Source organism: Arvicola amphibius, chromosome 18, assembly GCF_903992535.2.
Source record: "Arvicola amphibius chromosome 18, mArvAmp1.2, whole genome shotgun sequence".
NCBI lineage: Eukaryota > Metazoa > Chordata > Mammalia > Rodentia > Cricetidae > Arvicola > Arvicola amphibius.
In genome coordinates, this window is record NC_052064.1 from 12266069 (window position 1) to 12289673 (window position 23605).

General features: G+C 43.7%; 1 protein-coding gene across 5 annotated transcripts; it reads left to right on the forward strand.

Moving 5' to 3' along the window:
* The first annotated feature begins 2463 nt into the window (after positions 1-2463).
* On the forward strand, positions 2464-21386 carry Sri (sorcin). 5 transcript variants are annotated; one of them, XM_038315227.1, is made up of 9 exons: positions 2464-2586; positions 2830-2903; positions 10997-11083; positions 12851-12920; positions 16634-16677; positions 17511-17658; positions 17875-17988; positions 18797-18855; positions 20656-21386. In XM_038315227.1, exons 2-9 carry the CDS (start codon positions 2898-2900, stop codon positions 20680-20682), a joined length of 555 nt encoding a protein of 184 aa, XP_038171155.1. In that variant the 5' UTR covers positions 2464-2586; positions 2830-2897; the 3' UTR covers positions 20683-21386. The 5 variants fall into 5 exon arrangements, with proteins under 5 accessions (XP_038171155.1, XP_038171157.1, XP_038171159.1 ...); XM_038315229.1 differs by having other exon boundaries at positions 11000-11083; XM_038315231.1 differs by having other exon boundaries at positions 2521-2583; positions 2828-2903; positions 11000-11083.
* The last annotated feature ends 2219 nt before the right edge of the window (positions 21387-23605 follow it).

Sequence of the window (23605 nt, forward strand, 5' to 3'; positions counted from 1 at the left end):
GTTTTTAAAAATTAATTGGAAACCAGGAATTGAGGTTCATTCCTGTAATCCCAACACCTAGGAGACAGAGGTAAGAGAATTCTAACAGTAGGTGGATAGTTTCTCATCTTTTTCCATATTTTCAAACTATATATATGTAGTTATTGTATATATTGTATTATATATAAAATATACATTGTTAATTCATAAGAATATATATATTTATGAAACCAGAATAATCTGCTCTCCAAGATTAGTAAAGCATGCTATTTGATACTGACAATGCTTCACTGGTTTTCCCCCTGTGAATATTTTTGTGTTCACATTCTCTGCTTCTTGTATCTATTCCATGTTCCATCTAGCATAATTATAATAGTGTAGGCCAATAACCCATGCCAAATCAGCGCTGTAAAGCAACACTGAACCCAGCACAAGCCTGCGGGACAGCCGAGCTGGATTTGACGGCTTGCAGCCCCCTCTGAAAGCGTGTCTCACATCCTTCGTGACCTAGCTGGCTCAGCAATCACTGTGACCAGCGAGGCAGACCCTCTGTTCTCCTCTTCGGTTTTAACAGTTAACATCTTAACTTTCTAATAAACGTGATGTACTATCTCTGTTTTTAATCTGAATTTCCCTTGGCAATTAGTGATTTGTGGCATCTTTTAAACATGTTTTGATCCTTAATCTTTATCTTCTTCAAAGGAATATCGATGTTGTCCCTTGACCATTTTTACTTAGGTTATAGAGGGTTTTTCATTGTAATGGTTCCTTCGCTGTTCCGAACTTTGATTTCTTATGTGGTAAATACTCTGTACATGTTTTCTGCCATTCCACGAAGAGTGGATTTCAGTCTGCTGACTGTCATACTTGGACATAGCTCCCATCCAGATGTGGACACTTTTACTCTGGTAACCATAGCGCCCGTCTGTTTTCTCATCTTCAGACCTCAAGTTTATGCTAAGAGAGCTTGTTGGAGACATTCCAAAGGTTTTGTTCACATACGTATATGTAGATAGTTGTGGTACAAACAGCAAAGAATAGACCTGTGGGAGGCCCTGCTTCCTCTTAGAAATCCTAGCCATGACTAATGGTATAACCTTGTTCAGTTACTTAACTTTCAAAGGTTTCTATGTAAAACCAATCAGGGGCTTTATACTTACAGACTAAATCCTTCTTTTTACCACAAGGAGAATTTGTGAAAGTCTCCGGTGTGGTATGAGACTACTGTTGGGCAACTGTGGTCAGGAATTGCTATGTGTGGAAGCAGGTCTAAAAAGGAGGGTGTGTCTCTGTGTGCGTGGATGCACGTTGGTGTCCGTTCATTTGTGGAATAAAGAAAACGACTCCGTCTCAAAATAAACAGGGAAGGAGCTTGATACATCCCTCAGCAGTACAGGGTCTGTTCAGCAAGCATGAGAGGCCCCAGCCTCAATCTCCAGAGCTGCAAAACAGGGAAGAAAGAAAGAAAATGGTAGTCGATAGATAAAAACTAAGTTACAGAGCCGGGCGGTGGTGGCGCACGCCTTTAATCCCAGCACTCGGGAGGCAGAGGCAGGCGGATCTCTGAGTTCGAGGCCAGCCTGGTCTACAAGAGCTAGTTCCAGGACAGGCTCTAAAAACTACAGAGAAACCCTGTCTGGAAAAAACAAAACAAAAAAAAAAAAAACAAAAACTAAGTTACAAACAGCATGGTCATGCGAGAGTTTTTATTCGCAATGTGAAGCTGAAATAAATCTGTGCGAAGCAGGCTGCATAACTGAATAATCAAGCACACACCAAAGCAATCACTGTACATACTGAACTATATCCCGTCTTATCAAATGCTCACAGCCAGGTAGCTTATCCAATCACAGACTGCTGACTGATCAGGCCATGTCCACAAAACGTAAGTGCTGAGACAAGCAGTGGGGGTCATTTCTGTCTGTCACTTACTCTTCCCCTGCTAAAGCATTGATACACAGAGAGGTGGGGCCTTCGGAATTGCCTTTGGTCTGGAATGTTGCCCACTGCACGAACATTTTCTATTCATTAACTTTGCTCAATTTATCTGGCCTGAGCTTTCCTTTTTAACAATAGAAAGCAGCATAGAAGGATAAAAGTCAAAATAATAACATGTGTGTGTTTTTTTGGAGACTTTAAGGTTGTTTTGATTCCTGGAAATCTCAAGCAACTGCAAAGATCCACATTCTGGGAATGTGCACAGAGGAACCTAACAGCTCCAGGACAGCGAGACCCAGGTGCAGCGAGGAGCCTTCCAGAAAGCTCCTTTCAAAAATGGACACTCAGCAAATATGGCGCAGCTTATTGAGGGAGCGAGATGAGCTTTAAGGACTTGAAAGACAAACTGAATTCAAGACATTCAGACAGCAACAATGGTTCATATGATAGAAATAGTTAGCCTATATTTTCATAGCTCCATGCACCTTCTTACTTAACTAAGCTAACAGAAGGTTGGGGTTTTAAAAATTAACTTAAATATTGATCCTCTTTAATCACAAGCTTGCAAAATCTCTGAGACTTGGCTCTCAGCAGTCAGTGTGAGCTAGCTCTCACCACCTCTACTGCAACGCACAACACGGCAGTCTTAAGGAGATTTTTTAAAAAGAGGTAATAATTCCAAAGGTGTGTCTAATATTGACACATGTTGGGGGCGGTGTTTGCCATTGCTGGTAGGGTCTGGTTATCCTGGCTAAGATCTTTCTTTTTTGCCACTGAAGCAAGTGTGTTTTATAAAAACATCACTAGCCCCTATAGGAAGTCTAAACGTGATTATGGTTAGTTACTGATTGCCAAGGATTATGAGGAAATAGTATACTTGGCTATTAAGGTTCAGACTTCTTGATTCTGCAGTTTGGTCAGCCAGCAGATACACATTTCTCCAAGAATCACCACACCTTCCTGGAAGACCTGACTGCAAGATGCAGGTAAGTAAAAACACAAATTTAACATTAGACAGTTCCGCACAACCTAAGTTTCTAATTCTACTAACAGAATGACAAAGTTCTTAACACATGAGCCGTTTGACACAGTTAATCAGGCTAAAGGTGTCTGCAAAGTTTATTTCTATACAATATTTTCTAGAAGGTGGCTAAAATTTAAGTGTAAAACCTAAAATCATTAATTATGGTGAAGAAAATTAAAATAAAAAAGTATATTCTCAACTTTGGAATTTCTGCTGAGAAAAGTAGGAAAAGCCAAAAGCTTGCTGAGCTGGGTAGCTAGCTCAACAGTTTCCGAAGAACTCAGCTGCCTCCTCTCACCTCAAAGTTGCCTTTCACTTAAACAGACTGAAGCAGGACAGGTTTCAGAAAAATTCCAGAAAATTCAATAAAGCATGTAACGTAGTTAAAGTTGATACATCTAGTTCTTCCAGAAATATGTTTGAGATGTTTGTAGAATCTTAGCTATCTGACTATTTGTTTATCAAGTATAATAATCTAGTGTACGTGTGGCATTCAACTTTAACTGAAGCTTTGCTAGCCAAAATAGTAATGTCATCGTTTCGGGATCAGGGTTAATCAACTAAGGATCCTTTCCCATTTGGAGAAAAACACACAAGGAACTTCTGGAAGATTTTCTTTATAAACTTAGAACTATCATACTTTTTTGTAACTCCTGGGAGTGGAACCTAGGGCTTCAAACATGGTAGGTAAGCATTCTGCCATCTTCTAAGACTATCTCATTCTTACTTTAAAAAAGTCTCCTATTGCTGAGCCCATACAGTGTTGCTGTGTGTCCATGGTTTTTGAGCTGACCAATTGATCACTGAATGATCAATTGCTGAGATTTCCCTGGGAAAGACTTCTTTTCACTCCCAGCACTCCTCAGTTGCCCGGAGTTCTTTGTCTCGGGTTGAGGCTTCATGAGATTTCTTCCCCCTTCTATGTTAGCAAGCCTATGGGTGTGTACTCACTGCGCAGGCCGTATTTGAGCAGCCGTGTTTGTGAGACTTCGTGAGTGTAGCCTCTCTGACATTTCTAGGAGACACCTTCTCACAGTCTTTCTGCCCCTGGTTTGCCATGGCTCCCGAACTGAGCAGCTGTGTGATTTATATATTTAGCGGAGTGTGTGTGTGATCCGTGAGAAAGGTGTGCGTACCGCAGCGGATGTATTGGCCATCAAAGCCCAACTTTGTGGAGTCGGCTTCCGCTTCTGTCTTTATATGGGTTCCGTAAGTCGAACTCGGGTCCACAGTCTTGACCGGCAAGCCTTCACGCCGTGTTACTGGCCCTCTCTCCCCGCACGCCGTCATCTGAGGGAAGAGACGAGTCACAGAGAGAGCGAAGAGTGTGAGCCTAAGAAAAGAATGAAATACTTCAGTCGCTTTAGCTACTGTAATGACTGGGAGCACAGGGCCCAGGACCTCCGTTTTTTCATTTTGTAAAGCGGAAATAATCTAACGATCTAATTTAGGGGCATTTGTCACCTGCCATGGCTGTGTTTTGTTTCGTGCTAATGGAGCCATAGCTCACCAATCCTGGCTTCTCCAGGCAAGTAAAGTGAACTTGCTTTCTCTGAGATCTAGGGATGACAACTTACATGAACCAGTTCCTATATTGCCCAACAAAGGAGTCATTCGTTAACGATGCTATTTAAATTAAAACTTTAATTTCACACACACACACACACACACACACACACACACACACACACACACACATATATATATATATATATATATATATATATATTTAGTATACAGTATTCTGTCTGCTTGTATGCCTGCAGGCCAGAAGAGGGCACCAGACCCCATTACAGATGGTTGTGAGCCACCATGTGGTTGCTGGGAATTGAACTCAGGACCTCTGGAAGAGCAGGCAATGCTCTTAACCACTGAGCCATCTCTCCAGCCCAAAACTTTAGTTTCTTCTACTGTGTTTAATAGCACACATGGTTAGTGTTTTCCTTGTTCAGGAAATCCCACTGACTGGCTGGGGTTAACACATCATCCCTATAATGCTCTGGGAAGCCAGTACGCACTGCACACATAAACGCTAAACCTTCCGCAATGGACTTTCCCATCCCGTGAACAAAATTACATGACTGAGCTCTGTTCTTGGCCATGAGAAAAGCTCGTCTTCTATTCACTAATATACCACTGTTCACATTCTTTCCCAAGAATCTTTAAAGAAAAAAAAAAAACAGGATTTATATTCATTGTCTGTGTTATTATTGAATCCTCATTCCCACTCAAACTTAGAAATCTGAGTTTTTCCATAATGTCATAATGTGTCTTTCTTTCTTTTATCCTCTGCCTCTTAGTTTATTTCTTAGTGAGTGCGGTACTGGTGATCCAATCAGGACCTTGGGTCACTGTCCAAGTGCCTTAACACAGACTTATAGCCCTGCCCCAGAGAGATGGCTTTAGATAACAAGCTGACTCATCTAAATTACAACCCAAAGAAAGCTGAGCTCTTAATCTGGCAAAGGCATTGCTCACGTCTCCCCATACATTAGACCTTTGATTGAGCCAGCTGCAGGAAGTGGCCAAACATCTATGGTTACCCGGCAACACAGTGCCTTTCACCCTTACCTAAATGAGGAAATTCTGCCCGAATGTTATAGATGAGGTTTATGTTAACCTTTCTTTAGGGACCAAGAGTATCCATTTCCTTTTGCCTTGGGGAATATCCAAAAAGAATAGAATCCTCTCGGTGTTAGTGTTAGTTAGCTTCCATCACTGTAACAAAAATACCTCAGACAAGCAGCTTGTGAAGAGGAAAGGCCTGTTTCGGCTCACAGTTACGGGTCTCCTCACTCCATTGCTTCTTTGGTTGATAATGACACCCAAGGTCACCGTGGGAGTGTGTTGTGAAGCAAACAGCCCGTGATGACAAGGGAGGGAAACAGAAAGGGGGGGTGGGGCCTAATATCTTGTTCAGATAATATCTTTTAAGAGTCAAAGCCAAATAACGCCAGGGTTTCTACCGGGAAGGGCAAAGTATTTATATTCAGTTTGGTCATCCCTTCAAAAGTATGGGTCACTCACTGGCTCTTCTTAGATTCTTTTTTTGAAATTCACAACACACTGTGATTAGAGGATGTGATCACAAAAGTCTCTGTGGTTCTCAGGAGAACTGATTGTCTTCTAGCTTCAAAACTGAATCTTTAACATCTGTCTGGTCACAGCTTCCAGTAAGGCCTACTTGCCTGAGTAACACTCTGTGGCCTTTTTGTAAGACTTGGTGCATTCTTCAAACGACAGTATTCTGGCTCCCGAGAGAAAGCCCTCTTCCGTTGACACACAAAGGTTGGTGTCTGTTGCTGACTTTCTTTAGATGGCTTGTGGACTGCAGGGCCTACATCTACGACTCACGATTTGAAGGTACAGGTGTTATCGTATCCCAATGTGAAATTTATTCGATTCAATATTAAAATGAAACAGGGCCGGGCATGTAATCATCTTCCTGTAGGTTCCTCTTGGTGATAAGTTCAGTATTTCTTCATTGATATTGCCAAGATAGACATAAGGACTTTGGAGTTTTTCTGTCTCTAAGGTTCTTCTGTCCTGATGCTCTGGGAAGCTCTGCCATAGCGAAAACATGAGCATGGATTAGTGTCTTTATAATCTGTTTTTATTTTAAAACACTTGGGCTTTAAACTTATATTGGGAGTCAAAAATCTGGTGGGTGACCTTGGGAAAGTTACTTGTTTCTCAATTTCCTGATCTATAAAACATAAGTCTATCTTTCTTGAAGATGATGTGCTTTAGGTGCAATGTCATAAGGAGGCATCTAGCACGACACTTGGCATATGACAAGAGTGTGATAAAGTTGATTATTTCATTCCTTCTCCACGTCTTCCATGGGGAAAAATACGGAAACCATGAAAGAAAATCGCTCTTCAGTGTGCAATAGTGCTACTGAATCTTTATCCTTCCATGACTTGTTTAAGCTCTATAACACTCAGGCCACGAATAAAAGGGTTTGTGCTGCAAGCCTAACATTTAAAGGACAGCCTGGCATGCTGGCTTGTCATCCTGCATGTGTTCTGGCTATTACTACATAGGAGGATACAGGCAAATAGCACGGTCTCACCATGTTCCTATTGCACACTTTTTTTTCCTCTTTTAGCTTTTCAAGATAGAGTTTCTGTGTGTGGCTTTGGAGCCTGTCCTGGAACTCACTCTGTAGACTAGGCTGGCCTCGAACTCACAGAAATCCACTTGCACTGGTATCAAAGGCGAGTGCCAGCACCACCCAGCTCCTACTGTACATTTTATTGACCAGTGGGCAGATTCTGAAGTAGGCATTTTAATGACAGGCTCTTACCCTGAGGCAGTCACCATTCCTGAAGGTGACTCATCCCACCATAACCTTAAAAGCAGCTCAGTGTTTGCTAAAGGCAAACGCCTAGTCTTGAGCTCTCAGTGGTTTGCTGTGTTTTGCTAAATTGTTTTATTACCAATAAAAACGTGAGAATCAGATATTGAAATAAAAACCTTATAGATCAAAAAACACAGAGAGGGAGCGACCAGCTGACCTTCTCTTTCTTACTGGAGACCGGCCAGTGACCTGGCTTTCAGAGATCAGAGAGCAAGGCCCTCCCTTCTCCTTCCTGTCCCTTATCTATATTCCTGGTTTCACTAAGGCTAATCCCAATCACCTAGTCACTGGCTCCACCCTCTGATTCAGAGTTAACTTTCTTACCGTAGTCTAGGAACATCACAGTGTTATCAAATGTCCCTCAACAGTGGTTTGCCAACCACTGCCTGAGGGCCACATCTGGCCTTCCTCTTTTTGGGTGCATCCGAAAAGCTAAGGATGATACTTTCATCTTAAATGGTGGGGGAAAGGTTGTTTTGACATTCGACAATTGTATGAAGTTCAACTTTGCGGTTATGAATCAGGTGGCACTGTAAGACAGCCACACTGTTAAATTATGCTCTATCCTTGCAAACTACTGGGCGCTTGTGATGGGAAAACTATTTACTACCTGGATTTTTTTAGTCCCTGGGGGTGAGGGGGGGGGGCAGAGTACCTAAAACCACAGCCCAGCTCTGAGATCATTTCCTCCTTTTTCTTCCTTGACTGCACAAAGAAAGCACCAATTGTAGTTTAGCTGCAGTGGGAGGCGGCCTTGACTATTGCACCTGTCCCCCAGGATTTGATTGATTGATTGATTGGTTGATTGACTGATTGATTTCCTTTTAGGTTTTTTTTTTTTTTTTTTTTTTTTTGAGACAGGGTTTCTCTGTAGCTTTGGAACCTGTCCTAGAACTGCTCTTCTAGACCAGGTTGGCCTTGAACTCACAGACATCCACTAATCCTCTAGCCTCTGCCTCCTGAGTGCTGGGGTTAAAGGCATGTGCAACCACTGCCCGGCTGCCCCAGGATTTTATGAGGACCAACACAAATAGGTAAAATGCTTTTAAAGGTCTGACACTCATTAATTATATATACATGTGTGTGTATATATATATGTATACATACATATATGTAATGTATATAGTCACTATTAGCTGCCACATTTTTTTTTCCTGAACCCAAAGCAGCAGGGGCTTAATTAATTTGTTGGCAAGCATTGTAAGAATTTCATTTATGGCACCCCACTAAAATTCACTTCTTAAGGGAGAGGGACTAAGAGTCTAATGACTCCTAATATAACAATTAGTATAGTCACTTGTCCATAAAACGAATCCCGTATTAGCTATAAATATTTTATTAGGGACACAGTTTTTGTTTGTTTTGTTTTGTTTTCAGGCTTGAGCCCTGAAAGAGCTTAAACTCAAATGTAAGTTCAGCCCTGATCATCTAGCTAATTAAAGTCTCCAAACAAAGCCTCAAAAAGTCTAATCCACCTGGACGGACTTCCATGGTATCTGAAAACAGTAATTTTATCTCCAGACTCAGACACAAAAAAGCCACACGTCATGCTTTTGCTATGTGACAATGAGGACTGTTAGAATTTTCGTCACTATTCAGAACTTCTGGTTTTTTTGGAGTTCATGTATCCAAAAAGGGGAGGCCAGAGGTGCTGATGACTTACCCGGTGATTCAAGCCATGGTCTCACACTATAGTCAAACCTGTTCGTTGAAGTCTTTCTCAAAAAGGCAAAATCGGAAAAACAGGCAGGCATGATGACCCAGCAGGCCAGGAGATCTGGGCTAGCCTGAGAGCCTGGTCCCCAGAGGGAAAGCATAAGACCAAACAACAGAAATGCTCCGTGCAGTCCCTAACAGTCAAGGGGGAGCCAACGGTTTTCTCATGTCTCAATTATACTAAAAAGCGAAAAAGAAAACTGTGGAGAATTTTCTGAACAACCCAAGCGAGTTACATATCCCTTCCAGGAGTGTTCATGAGAACAGTTGTTTCTTTTTTGAATCATCCAGAAAATACATCAATTCAGTTTTCTACGAATGATCTGGGTGAGGCTGTCAAGCCTAGAAAATGTGCCCCTTCTCTTACCCCACTCCACCCACTTCGCAATCGCACCAGCTACACCCAGCTTAACAGTTGGCAAAGAAACACTCCACCCTCATTCAAAGCTAAATTCCCCCTGCATAGTTCTGAAGTTTCATCCGGTTTTCAAAGGTGTTTTCCTAGTTTGATTTTAAAGTGTCTCTTTCATCCATTGAGTTGCTCTTACAACTTTTCCCCTACAATATTGCACAGCGCTCTTATCCCAACCCACCCCCGCCCAACAACCGGCGTAAAATAACAAATGTACCACAAAATAGCACAGTAGGAAGAAGGAGGAAAAAAAACCACCCAGGGCGGTGCATGGATGTCGGAATGTGCCACTAGACCGGGAGGGAGAACGGTTCCTGGAGCGTACTGCCTCTGGGGCCCTGGTCACCGTCGGACCGAGGGTCGTGCAGGGCGCTTACCCAGCTCGGAGGCAGCAGAGAGCTGGCGGCACGCGGGATGGCACGGAGGGGTCACGGGTGGGTGGCGGCGGGAGGTGTCCCCCGTGGGGCGGCGTGGTGCGCTCCGGGGCGGCTCCGGACAGGCAGACGGGCGGAGCAGCCGACGTGCAGAGCAGGGCGGAGGCGCAGTCTGCACCATGGCGTACCCGGGGCACCCTGGCGCCGGCGGCGGGTACTACCCAGGCGGGGTAAGTGCAGAGCGCGGGCACCGCAGCCTCGCTGCTCCCGGGGCGAGAGGGCGTCCCGGACGCTCGGGAGGAGGCGCTGCCGGAGGATCCCCATCCCAGATGCTCCCCGCGCGTACGCCTGGCCCCTGATGTCCATCCTCGGCCCCACTGCATTCTTCTGTCCCTATCTTCCTAGGGGCTCTCTCTGGACAACGGGTGGGTGGACTGCGACCCGGGAAGCCCACTCGGTAACTTGGAAATGGGGCGTGAGATAGTGCAGGCTGTATGCTCACTTCCTGCTTTCTCTCGAATGCCCCCAAAGCAACAACAGCCATCTTGATCTAGCACGGTCCTGTGGTCACTCTCTTGAACAAAAAGTGACAGGGAGACCAGAAAGTCTAGAGAAATGAACTGGAGCCCTAGAGAAAGACCACCTCGCCAGGTGTTAGAGATGTACTGTCAGAGACAGAGGACCCTCGTCTGAGATACAGCGGTGCCATCCTTCTTCCTCCCAGGCCACACCTGTCAACCCTGTACCAATTCCAGCCTTACCTAGTACTAAAAGCGCTTTTAAAACATCATTGAAAGAGAGAGAGAGAGAGAGAGAGAGAGAGAGAGAGAGAGAGAGAGAGAGAGAGAGAGAGAGAGAGAGAGAGAGAGAGAAAAGCAACAGGAAAATAGTCCTGAGCCTTGCTGCTAAATCACTTGCTTCGGTTACATTCACCTATGCAACCTCCTAGTTGATAGAGAGTTTATGTGGCTTCGCATATAGTGGCATCACTTTACGGGAGTCTTGTTTTGGACCAACTTGCCTGCTTTTAAATATCAGTGGAGCGGGAGTGGAAGAACAGGGTGGGTCACTGCGCAGGAGTGTGAGGTCGCTGGGAGGGAGATCCTGTGTTGCCTCTGCTTTGTGCAAAATTTGTGCATGGTGAAAGAAGAAACCAGATTCTGTTCTGATGCTTTTGCGTTTCCTTTAAGCAGTATGGAGGTGCTCCTGGAGGGCCTGCGTTCCCAGGACAAACTCAGGATCCGCTCTACGGTTACTTCGCTGCTGTGGCTGGACAGGTTAGACCTTCCTTTTAATACTGAAGCATTGTTACATCTGTTTGTGTTACCATTCAGTGCCGCAGTGACAGCTAAACGAACTTCACCCTGGAAATGAATCCCTTTGCTTGAGCCAAAGAAGGAAAAGGAAAGGAAAACTAAAACATGCTTATTTTAGTCCTGGACAAAGTTGGGCAGAGAACACCTGTATTCATGCTAGATCAGTTCACAACTCACCTTGTGATTGAACTAGGGGTTCGGTTGAACCAAAGGGGGCTTATAAACATACTTTGAAGACCTACAAAGTAGAAAGATGCCTATAGAACCATATTATCAGGGTAAAGTTGTGTTTGGGGGGAAGAAATTCACGTTCTGAACATAAAACCTTTGTCCAACCTAAAGACGTGCCTTAGTAATTCTGTAGCCCAATTATGATATCTACTTTCAGTTGGACTTGATAATTAGCCATCTACTCCCTTAGGAGGTAGAGAAGTGTAAAGAGCCACAGGCTTCCAGGAAGGTGAGTTACTGTCTGTATTTGGAAGCTGACCTCTCTCCCTACTGTAGATGATCTTCCCCTGCTAGCGTTTCTGTCCTTATTAGGTATATGACCTACTGACCCAGAGAAAGAATCCAGGCCACCTAGTCAAGTCCTAAGTCCCACTCCCCTTCCTGTGTGACCGTCTACGGCTGCTGGGAGGAAGGACACTTGCAAGGACCAGCTTGCAAGGTCATGAACTCTGTGTTTGGTAAATGTACCCTTGACGTCATCCAAACGTGTCCAGAAGGGATGTTTATCCTGCTTGTTCACCTTAGTTTTAACAACAAGAGCCATAAAAAATGGAATCAAGATCTGATAGAAAAAAAGAAAGAAAGAAAGAAAGAAAGAAAGAAAAGATGCTGTAGATGTTGTGATGTTGTAGAATATAGTAAGCAAAACCCTCGGGCCGCCTTTGAAAGTGGTACTCTAAGAAACACAGCGTTGAGAATTTGAATGGAAAATTGAGTCAAAGACTGGGAGACTTTCTTCTCGAATTTCTACTTAATCTGTTATTGATCGGTGTCTTTGAAACCACAAGACATAGCACACCTCAAGCCTAGCTTTCTTAGATTGCCGTTGGCTCCAGCATGTAAGTGACCCCGCCTGCTTGGCTTTCAGCAGCCCTGGCCTCTATTCCACACATTCGTCATTAATAATTCCAAATTATTGTTCCTTATTTATAACATAATGGTTCTTGCCAACTTAGATTTATGTGTTTTATTTAAAATCCCTAAAAATGAGACAGTTTTGACCTCAGTCAGCCAATAAGAAGGTCTGAGAGCCTACCATACCTACCATATGTCTTCTGCATATAATTGTGCTCAGAAAACACTGTCTCCTATGCCATAAGTTGGTTCAAGAGCAAGCCTCTTTCTCCTTGGGCCAGGCCTTGTATTTATTGATGCCCAAAAAGTCTACTATATACCCTTCTTCCTCTTTCTCTCAAAAAGGGGTTGAAGAATATGTTTTTAAACAATCCCATAACTAATTATATTTTTAAATGATTAGTTTTGATCATTTCTTGGCTCAAACAGAGTAGAGACTGTTTGTGACGACAAATATTTTTCTCATTGTCAAATTCTTTTTGGAATTAGGGTAGGGTAGGGAGAAGAGTGCCCAATTTTGAAAGGAATTCCTTTAAAAAAATGCTACATATAATCATTTTCTCTTGCCCTTGTCTAAGGACTTGAAACTACAGCTCACTGTCGTTTTTCTGCTTCCTGTTTTTTGTCTGTTTGTTTTATAAGGATGGACAAATTGACGCCGACGAGCTGCAGAGATGTCTGACGCAGTCCGGCATTGCTGGAGGATACAAACGTAAGCTCGTGGTCCCAGATTCTTCTAATCACACCCGCTTCTCTGTAGCTCAGCTGTTAACTGTGATTGTTCCTTTAAAGAAATCAAACTTTTCTGATCCAACACACTACTGTTTTTTTTTTTTTTTGCATGTTAATTGAGCATAGTTTCTAAGTCACTAGTCTACCAGACAGGTTAGTGGATTTCTTGGATTTGGGTTTCCTGTGTACAGAAGCCATTCAAACCAGTGATACAGTTTGGGTGGCCTCCCTGACAGGGAACAAGTTAAGGTGCTGAAATGGAATCTGCCAGATCAGGTATCGTTAATGATAAGTGCTAACACGTACCACTGACCATTTGCCAAGTGCTTATTCTGTTCTAACTTTGGTGGCCCTGAGAGAGTGGCCAGACCTATAGTCTGATCTCTGGGCCCTTGGCTTGCTACTCGTCAGACAAACGCTTGCTGGCTGTGACATTCCCTAGGTCATTCATCCTTCCACCTGAGAAGATGTGTTCCTGCTGAGGACAGAGTACCCGTTCTGCTGGTGCTGTCACCTCACACTAGCCCTTCTGCTCCTTCCTCCATCTTTGCAGACAGGGTGTGCAGCACAGTTACTCAGCACAATCCCACTCTGCCCCTTTCAGTACTGTGCTCCAAGCTGCACAGAGAAGGAAACATGGCACAGATCCTGCATCCCGGCCAGGGTTGATCGTCTCACGCTCTGCTGTCTTTATCTGTTTTCCTTAAAATCTAGCCTTGACCACGAGAAGTTTCTAGGACAAATAATAGTGACTTAGCTCAAGTGGGCTCCCTTCTCACTTCTTTTCCACTTGTGAATTAGTCATGACATCAAACTGACACCTCCAACTCCCTAGGAACCTGTAAGTTAGAATGAACTAGAATTCACAGCTGAGCATTTGTGGGGCATCGTCAGCTGTTGGAGGCACTGGGTTCTCTAGATGGCCATCTTTACAACACTCATGTTTCTGTTGTTCCCTTGTCTTGTGTGACTTCAGTGTCCTGTTTCTGTTCCATGGCTGGGAAATTAATTCAAAAGAAAAGGGCCTTTTCAAATTTCTGTCATTTTAATTTGGTCCTAAACAAGAGAAGCCCTTTCTAGGTGAGGGGAACTGAACTGTGAGTATTGTATTTAAGCTGTTAATTTTTAACGTCAGGCAGTTGAGGTAAAGGAGGAAGATCTAATGGAGTTTACCCAGTGAGGTGTCTTATCAGCCTGCAGCCTTTCGAAGTAGAAAAGATGCACCAGATTCTAAAGAGACTAATGTGCACTGTAGCCTTAGAGAGCAGTTCCTGCAGGACTTCATTCTGAGGGCTGGTGAGATGCCTCAGCTGCTCTTTGCCACCAAGACTGATGACCTGAGTTCAAACCCTGGTTCTGCACCAACTCCTGAAAGTTGTCCTCTGACTCTCTGACACACACCTTACACCACCCTACACACAGCAAATAAGTAATTGTAATAGTACATTTTTTTTTTTTTTTGGTTTTTCGAGACAGGATTTCCCTGTAGTTTCTAGAGCCTGTCCTGGAACTAGCTCTTGTAGACCAGGCTGGCCTTGAACTCAGAGATCCGCCTGCCTCTGCCTCCCGAGTGCTGGGATTAAAGGCGTGCACCACCACCGCCCGGCTGTAATAGTACATTTTAAAATTTTCATTTGAAAATCAATTTTGTGATGGCCTTAAGCCAATGCATTATAAGAAGACATTTCCCGAAATGCAAGGTCCATGTGATCTAGTTAATTAGTTATATGCCACCCCATTTCTGGGCTGCCAAGAGTTCTGAAGTACAGAAACCCTACAGCCATCCATCTTTTTAGACTCAGATTCCAAGTCATCGCCCACAGACTTGGAGTGGATGGGGCATCTGGGATACTCCAGACAAGAAGCTGCCATCCCTAGAGGGGTCTTGATGGGGCTTGTTCCAGGCTCCACAACAGAAATTCTGCTTCTCCTTCCCTTGAATTTGGTTCCTCTGTAAGCAGCTTGGCAGATGCGGGCAGAGTAGGCTTCCTTCCTTTCTAGGCCGTCTGCATTGCTTCTACAGGATGGAAAGATGGTTGGGGCATTGCAGAAGCAAACGGAAGCAGCAGCGGGGGAGGGGGGAAGTGGCCACACATGGATGGTTTTGAAATTATCTTGAATGATTGACATTAATAAAAGCTGTTTCCGATGAAAATATAGTAAGGTTGAGCAAGGCCTGTTTGCCTCCCCCAAATTCAGGGGACACCTGTGCTCAGCTTCATCTCACTGTGTGTTCCCTAGCTCGCGGACCCTGCATCTGTCAATCGCTTGGTGCTTGGCTGTTGGCTAATATGCCCGGGAAACTTTAGGACAGAGAAATTAGCTGAGCACGGTAATCCGTGCCTGCAGTCTGCACACTTGGGAGGTGGAGGCTGAAGGAGCAGGAGCTGGAGGTCGACACCTACATGCAGCTGAAGGCAGCCTGGGCTACAATGACGCTCTATCTCAAAAGAGCCAAATAAACACATTTAATAAAATGAGGAAACCATGGGCCTATAGCTATATTGGTATTTGATCTAAGATGAACAATTTTTAAGTATCACTCAAACCCAGAATATTCTATTAAAAAAATAGCAACACTTGCTGGGTAATGGTGATACACACCTTTAATCCCAGCACTTGGGAGGCAAAGGCAGGCAGATCTCTGTGAGTTCAAGGCCAGCCTGGTCTGCAGTGTGTGTTCCAGGACAGCTAGAGGCTGTTGCCAGAGAGACCCTATCTCGAAAAAACCAAAATAATAATAAATAATAATAACCCACATTTCTCCTTAGCCTTCTTGAAAGAGACATACTTCTACATTAAACTACAGTTCCTGTCGCAGGGTGAGAATTCTGTCTGTCCTTCCAGCCGCTCATCCCTTCAAACAACCTGTCCAGTCTTGATGGACAGAGTTACACCGGGTGTACAGAAACAGCTCCACCCGGTGAAGATGACAGATAAATTCTTAGGCTGGGATCCTACCCGCAGCCACATGGTCAAGACAGAAGTGTGTCTGCAGAACTGGTACCTAGGCTGGGGATGCTGTGTATACATAATTCAGGCAGACAGGACAGTATTACAAAAGGCAGAGGGAGCACGGTTCCTTCCATTACGGAAGTTTCCTGTGGCGATCCTGCCTGGCTGTTGGTGAGCTGGGAAAATTCAAGGATGCCCTCACATGTAGGGGTTCTGGCTATGACCCTCAGAGCAGATCCCCCTAGAGCCCTCTGTATGGGGGAACCCTGCATTCTGTCTACACAATGTTCTGCTCAGCCAAGATCAGCAGTCTGCAGGACCTTGGTATTGCTACGGATTCTTCAGATAATTCCAGATCTTAGGAACTGGGGAGAGGCTTAGCAAAACAAAATCAGGGATATTTGTTAAGGAGCCCATGGAGCCCGATAGTTTATGGAAATGACTAGACCAGGAGTAACAGGGGGGCTGCCAGGTGATCCTAGCCCTGTGTTCAAGGTGATTGAGAATTGGGGTTCCCACAGGTATCTATAACATGGGCCAATACGTGTAGTAAACATTTTGAAACTGGGCCGTGTTTGACTCATGGTCCCACAAGACTGGTACAAGCCAAACACCACAAAATGGCGGGGGAGTAGCATCCAAACTGGGTAGCATGTTTTAAAACTTATAATTTGAATGATTCCAATGTAATATGAAATTTTGAAAAACTTATTCATGTACTTTTTTTTTTTTTACCAGCTTTTAATCTGGAGACTTGTCGCCTTATGGTTTCAATGTTGGATGTATCCTTTACCTTGATGGTTGTCTAGAGTGTTTTTCTGTGGTGAAAACAAATAAATTATCTTTCGAAAACAAGTCATCTCAGGATGAATAACAAGTAAATACAAAATAGCAAGCAACCACCGAAATGCTTGGTGAAATGACTAGCTGTTAGGATGTAATTTAGTGTAAAGAACAGGCAGGAAGTTTAGCAAACGGAAGGTTGTTTAAGATTGCACAAGGAGCCAGAGGTGTTGTGGCTCATGCCTGTAATCCCAGCACTCGGGATGCTGAGGCAGGAGGATCACTGTGAGTTTGAGGGCAACCTGAGTTGGAGGCCTGAACTCTGGAGATCCTTCCTCAAGAGAGACAGGTGGGAGAGTGTGTGTGTTAGTTCAATAAGGCATCAAAGGAGAGAAGAATGCCAGCCAGTTGTTAGTCTCAGTTTGACTAGCGTGTCCCCCGCGGTACTTTCCACTGCAACACATTTTCTTCTGGTGAAATCCTTGGGTCTGAGGGCTTAGCAAGGGAATATCAGAACCCCAAACCTAGAGCGCCTAGGAAGTACGTCCAGCTCCAGTAAGAAAACTGCTTCTTACTTGGCTCACAATGCCACGTCATCAGGTGCTCAGAGCTTTAAAGCCATAAGCCGCTTACTACATCAGTTATCATTAATCATAGCAACAAGAATACAGAACATAGAATAGCTCTTTTAAAATTTAGGGTGTCTTTTTGCCATTTTTGTCATTTTGCCATTGTAACAGAAAGACCATTGCGTTCTCCTTACTGTCTTCATTCTCTCCTGAAACCATTACGCTGTGAAATGAGTCAGCTCCGGTCCTTGACTCTAGTCCAGAGAGATATGTCTGGCACCATGGGATTCAATGAATTTAAGGAGCTCTGGGCTGTGCTGAATGGCTGGCGACAGCACTTCATCAGCTTTGACAGCGACAGGAGTGGGACAGTGGATCCGCAGGAGCTGCAGAAAGCCCTGATGACAATGGGTTCGTATTCCCAACCAGAGCTTCTCCATTCACTGCTAGCTGCATTTTCTTTCTCTACCCGTGTGTGCCGAAGAACGGAAGACGGTTCTTTCTTTCAATCGTCTATTTTTAGTGTTTTTGCTGTTGTTGTTGTTGTTGTTGTTGTTTTGGGTTTCCTTGTTGCTGTTTTTACACGCCTTCAGCTTTTTCTGGCTGAGTGATGTTCCTGCCTTCCAGGATTTCGGTTGAACCCGCAAACTGTGACTTTCATTGCAAAGCGGTACAGCACCAGCGGGAAGATCACCTTTGACGATTACATCGCCTGCTGTGTCAAACTGAGGGCTCTCACAGGTGTGTTCCCCGAAACCTGCCAGCACAGCGGGAGCCTGGGAGACCCTTTCTATGACATCTCTCCATGCCTCTGAACTTCCATTCTGCCCAGTTTTTCTGTGGTTTCAAGGGGTGCATTGGTAGACCCTTCCCACAACCACTAAGCAAATGGAGCAAAACAGGCTATCCAGATATTTTTAGACGAGAGAGTAATTGCCGTGTATTTTATTTCAGCGCTGCAGCTAGAACTGTCTGCATTTAAGTGTATTTGTTTCTGGCGCTGCAGTCACAAGCTGCCCACACAAACTGTCAGGTGAATGTGGGTGTGCTACACCCACAGCCCTGATTTGTGCAGTTTCAATCGGAGTGCGGTTACGAGGAATTCTCCTCAACTCTGGGACACATGGAAAAGAATAAAAACTACTCCGTTTTGGTCAGCGGGGCTAAAATGAGTGGGATTTTGGGTCACAGCCGGTTTGCCATGTTATTGACTGTACCCATCTGTTTCTTTGCTTAAGTGGCGTGTGTGTTACTACAGTATCTGGAGCCCTAAGCTTTCACTGCAGTTAAGGGCCTCGAAAGCTCAAATGCTTCTGCTGAGACCAGTTATTTTTCTCAGATCCACGACCATGGACCACGTTCCGCCCATGATATCACTGCTATATTAAATCTTTAAATATCCCTATAGCTGACTATTTTTCTTTGGCCTTATGTGGACTGGTTGTTGAATTTAGATGTTATTCAAGTTTGATCCTGCTGCCAAATAGCTGTTGTGATTTTGGAAAAAACTGTTGAAAGAAAAACTCTATTTTCCTGTGTTGTTTTGCAGATACCTTTCGAAGACGGGATTCTGGTCAACAAGGAATGGTGAATTTCTCATATGATGATGTAAGTCTCAGTAAATAAGCGCTAGGCAGAAGACATATTGTATATAAAATAGCTTTCCTTTTTGAAGTTCCCTATTAAGAATATGGACATGGTGGCACATGTATGCATTCAGGAGGCTGAGGCAGGCGGATTGCCATAAGTTCAAGGCCAGCCTGTGCTGTGCTTGTAAGTCTCTGCCTCAAGTAAACAAACAGAAAACATAACAGGATATGGTGGTTCATGCCTTGTAATCCCAACACTTCTGAAGATGAGGCAGGAGGATTACTTCAAAACTTGCTCTTATTGACTGGGTCCTATAAGTAGATTTCCCTGGTTACTCTGAGACGGAGTGAAGCAGGCGCCATTATGATGACGTCTCTTTCAGGCTGGGATGATAGCATGGTTGGCAGACAAACATGAGGACCCGAGTTCAATCCCCAGAACCCCTGTGCAAAATGCTGGTACGGCAACACTCTGTAATCCCAGTAGTAGGGAGGTAGAGACAGGTTGTTCCCAGGACTTGCTGACCCTCCAGCCAAGCCTGATTAGTGAGTTTTAGGCCAGCGAGAATCACTCTCAGGGCAGTACCTGAGGCATGATGCTTGATGATTGTCCCTTCACCACCACATACATGTCCATCCCGACACAGCGTGCACATACATATGAAGTAATAACAAGGCCTCTTTCAAAGAGCGGTTGGCAGGTTTCAGTCAGCTGTGTCTAGAGGTGTCGTGCAAATACAGACATGTATCTGCTCTCACTGTATAAAACAAACGTCACTTAGGTAGCTTCCAGCGGTGCTTTGCATGCCTGTGTTGTTCCGTGAGAACATAAGGCAGGCACCAACTGAAATCACGATTTTAGACAAATTATTTACAGTGATAACCCAGGGAGGGGAAAAGACTTTGGCATCAGAGGGGACCTCTAAAGAGGCTTCTAAATGTCCTAATCTTTGGTTTTTCTCTCAAATATGAACCGATGAGTTGGTTGCAGGAATTAGTGGTGGGGCTCCTTACCAGTGTTGAAAATAAGCTTAGGGGGCAGGGCCTAGTGCAGTGGTTCTAAGCCTTTGAGTTGTGACCCCTTTGGGAGGTCTAACAGCCTTTTCATACAGGGATCACGTATCAGATACCCTGCATATCAGATATTTACATGACGATTCATAAGAGTAGCAAAATTATCGTTTTGAAGTAGCAATGAAAATAATTTTATAGCCAGGCGTCACCACAACATGAGGAACTGAATTAAAGGGTCACAGCATTAGGAAGGCTGAGAACCACTGGTCTAGTGGGTCTGTAGGGAGGTGACAGCAATGTCACCACGGCCAATCCTGATGTTGCTAAAAGTGCATTTCTGAGTTGCTGGAGCAGGGCCAGCTTTTCTCTGTGACGCTGAAGGAGCAGACTTTACAGGACAGGACGATGGTGTCAAAAGTGCCCGGCTAGAGTAGTAGGGTGAAGTTAGTTTGGAAGGCGTCTCACGATGAGACAGTGTGAATTTGTTCCTTGTTCTTCTGGGCAAGTACTTTTGACCATGACTGTTTTTAGACTCTTCAATACCATTTCGGATTGAAATTCTTTTATCTGTGGAAGTGATTCCTCCTTCCCATAAAAATGAGGAACTCATCGGACTTTACAATAGAAAGTTCCCCGGCTAGGAAGACTCTTCCCACCCTACATTTCATTTATGCATAACTTAGAAAGTTCAGATTTGTTTATTCTTCTTGTTTGCCCACAATGCCAATGGAAGGTGCCCACAGGGAGGCTACAGCACCCTCAGTATTTTGCAGTCTGTAATGTAACACTAATTTCCTTTTTTAAGTTCATTCAGTGTGTCATGACCATCTAAGACCAGAGAACGCGGTCTGAATACACTCAACATTCCAACTGGAGCCCGCCCTTGCTTTCTCCTGGCCTTCAGTGCTGTGTGCAGGTTTCCAACAACACTCCCGGACAACCGCCGACTGGGATCATGACTTTATATACGGCTGAAGCTTCATTTTTAATTTTGATAATAAATGCTTGAAGTTCAATAATATAAGAACAAGTCTGTTGTACCAGTCAGAACCTCCTTGAGCCATTATTAACCATGCCTTATTTTCCTGCTGTCTTTGATATAAATTTAAGTATGAAAAATATGTAAAGCAGATTATATATTTTCTCATGAGATATGGAATCTTTTCGTCAGTCTTAGCAGCTATTCTTTCTTGCCCTGAGGAATGTGGTTAAATGCTTTGTGGGGGGTATTCTTATATAAGTGACGTAGATCCATGGGGGTGCAGTACAAACCAGTGCGCATACTAGAAAGAAACTATGATCTTTAGAACTCACAGGTTTGAAAGGCTTGAGTGGACAGAGATAAATTAATGACTATCGTCTGCCTCTTTAAAAACCTATAGATAATTTGAGGGGCAAAAAAAAATCAGCATGTCCTTCTTTGTCATCCATCCAAACTTTTGTTCGTTATACTTAAAAGTCTTGTATATTCTAAGCTTAAGATTGCCAGAAAAAGACTAAAGGGAAATAAAACCATATTGACTGCTTATTTTTGAATAATGGGATTCTAGATGACTTTAATTTCCTTGATGTATTTCCCTATCTCACAAATTTTTATAATGTGTATGCTTCCATTTTAAACTGAATGTTGGGGGTGGAGAGACAGCTCAGCGGTTACGAGCATGGGCTAATCTTGCAGAGGACTCAAGTTCCCAGCACCCATGTCGGGGTGGTTCAACTATTGCCTCTGGCCGCTACAGGCACCTGCATTCAGATGCACATAAGTGTATATGCACACACATAATTAAAAGTAATAAAAATGAGTTCCGGGCGGTGGTGGCGCACGCCTTTAACCCCAGCACTCGGGAGGCAGAGGCAGGCGGATCTCTGAGTTCGAGGCCAGCCTGGTCTACAAGAGCTAGTTCCAGGACAGGTTCTAGAAACTACAGGGAAACCCTGTCTCGAAAAACCAAAAAAAAAAAAAAAAAAAAAAAAAAAAAAAAAAGAGTAAAACCAGACGGGATAAATTTTAGAACATTGTTAACATTCATTTTTAAATGCCATGTATTATTTATTGAAACATACACAAGAAAGGAAGTGAAATGAATGAATCAATCGTTGTCCTGGCTTAAACCACTGGAGTAGGATCTGCCTTCCCACTAAATTTCCAAGTCTTCTACAATCAGGTTTTGTACACACACACTTGGGAAAAAAAAAAAACTTTTTCAAATGTTTAAATAACTGGCTTTCTGGCAATGCCTTGCTATGTATGTGACTTGGTCATTCTGGGTAAGAACAAGACACTCAGTGCGGTCATCTTTGCAGAGAATTCTTACCCCACTGGGTAGTTCTGAGTATGGGACAAGTATGTTGACATTAAAAGCATCTGTGGTGCTCCTTGTTTTTTGTCTTTTGTTTAACAGTTTAGCTAAAAATGGTAAACTGTTTTCTCACTAGCAATGCATCGGTCTTGTTTCAGGCAATGTGAACATGACCGTTCACGTGAATGATTAATTATAAACCAGTGAAATAAACATTTCATAAGCGTCTTCAGCTTCAGTTCACGAATATATACTGGTAGTGTTAGTGTGTATGTTATATCTAGTCATTTCGTGTTTACTGACCCTAATCTACTGTGTGTTTAGTCAGTAAATACGCTCAGGTTACACGTGTGAAGCTGCCTGCTGTGTATTCTATGGCAAGTCTGGGTGTCATTTCAAGTGTTTTGTCTGCGATGTCACAAAGCACTGCTTTCACCTGGGACCAGGCTCCCCAGAAAAGGACCAAGGAGGGCTAGGAGGCTGGGTTTAAACTGACCAAGATTGTTTGAGGAAATTATAGTTTAAAGAAATAATAACTTCCTAAGTGAATACAAACAATAAAGAAACTGCCCCAAGTTGATGACCCATATTTAAGCGGCCCTGTCATTTGGATAAACCCAAATATGTGCTATTTAGATTTTGGTTCTGGATTTGCTTTTGGGTACATCCTCAAGTATCATACATTGTGTTTCTGGGATGCAGGTTTTAGCAATCAGTAGTTCAAGGCAAGTCTCCATCAAGAGTTGAGCATCACAGGGCAGGAGAGCATTCAGGAGGCAAATCCCTTGCTTCCTCACCAAAGGAACAGGCCAACACATGGAATACCAGTTTTTCACCTGTCTCCTTGGGGACCATGAGAACAGAATCTTCCGATAGCTTCTCAGAGATGCTGGCCCGGAAGAAAAACATGAAAGCTGTGCATCAAAATAACATAAAGTTTTTATTGAAAGTCACTTTATTGATGTCACAATGAGAGTAACATAGAAAACTCTGATATCTTATTAGCTTCAGAAGGGAACACTAATAAAATTGTGCCAGGAAGTTAAATCTCGAGTTACAGTGACCTTTTTTAAAAACAGCAAGATTTGTTTACCTACAATATGAGAACAACTTTTTAACTTGAACGGCCATAAAACAAACCACACTTGCTCAGGACAGCAATCACCATTTACATTTCTGTTGGTGTTTGCCAAAACCCAGGAGTTTTCAAACAGCATAAGAACTTGACGTGCGTGCCGAGTAGCAGAGAGGAGGCTTAAATGATGTGAATCTAAGTATATACACTTGAGTACCTGCTTCCGTGAGGTGAACCACACTGATGCTGTTAGCGCGCCCCATGGAGTGGCGTCCATTGTCTTGGAGGCTATGGTGGGGGAAGCACTGGCAGAGACCTAATGTCTACTAGCATGAACTGCTTTAATTAGGTGAAATGAGCCGTTTCTGGCGATTGTCATT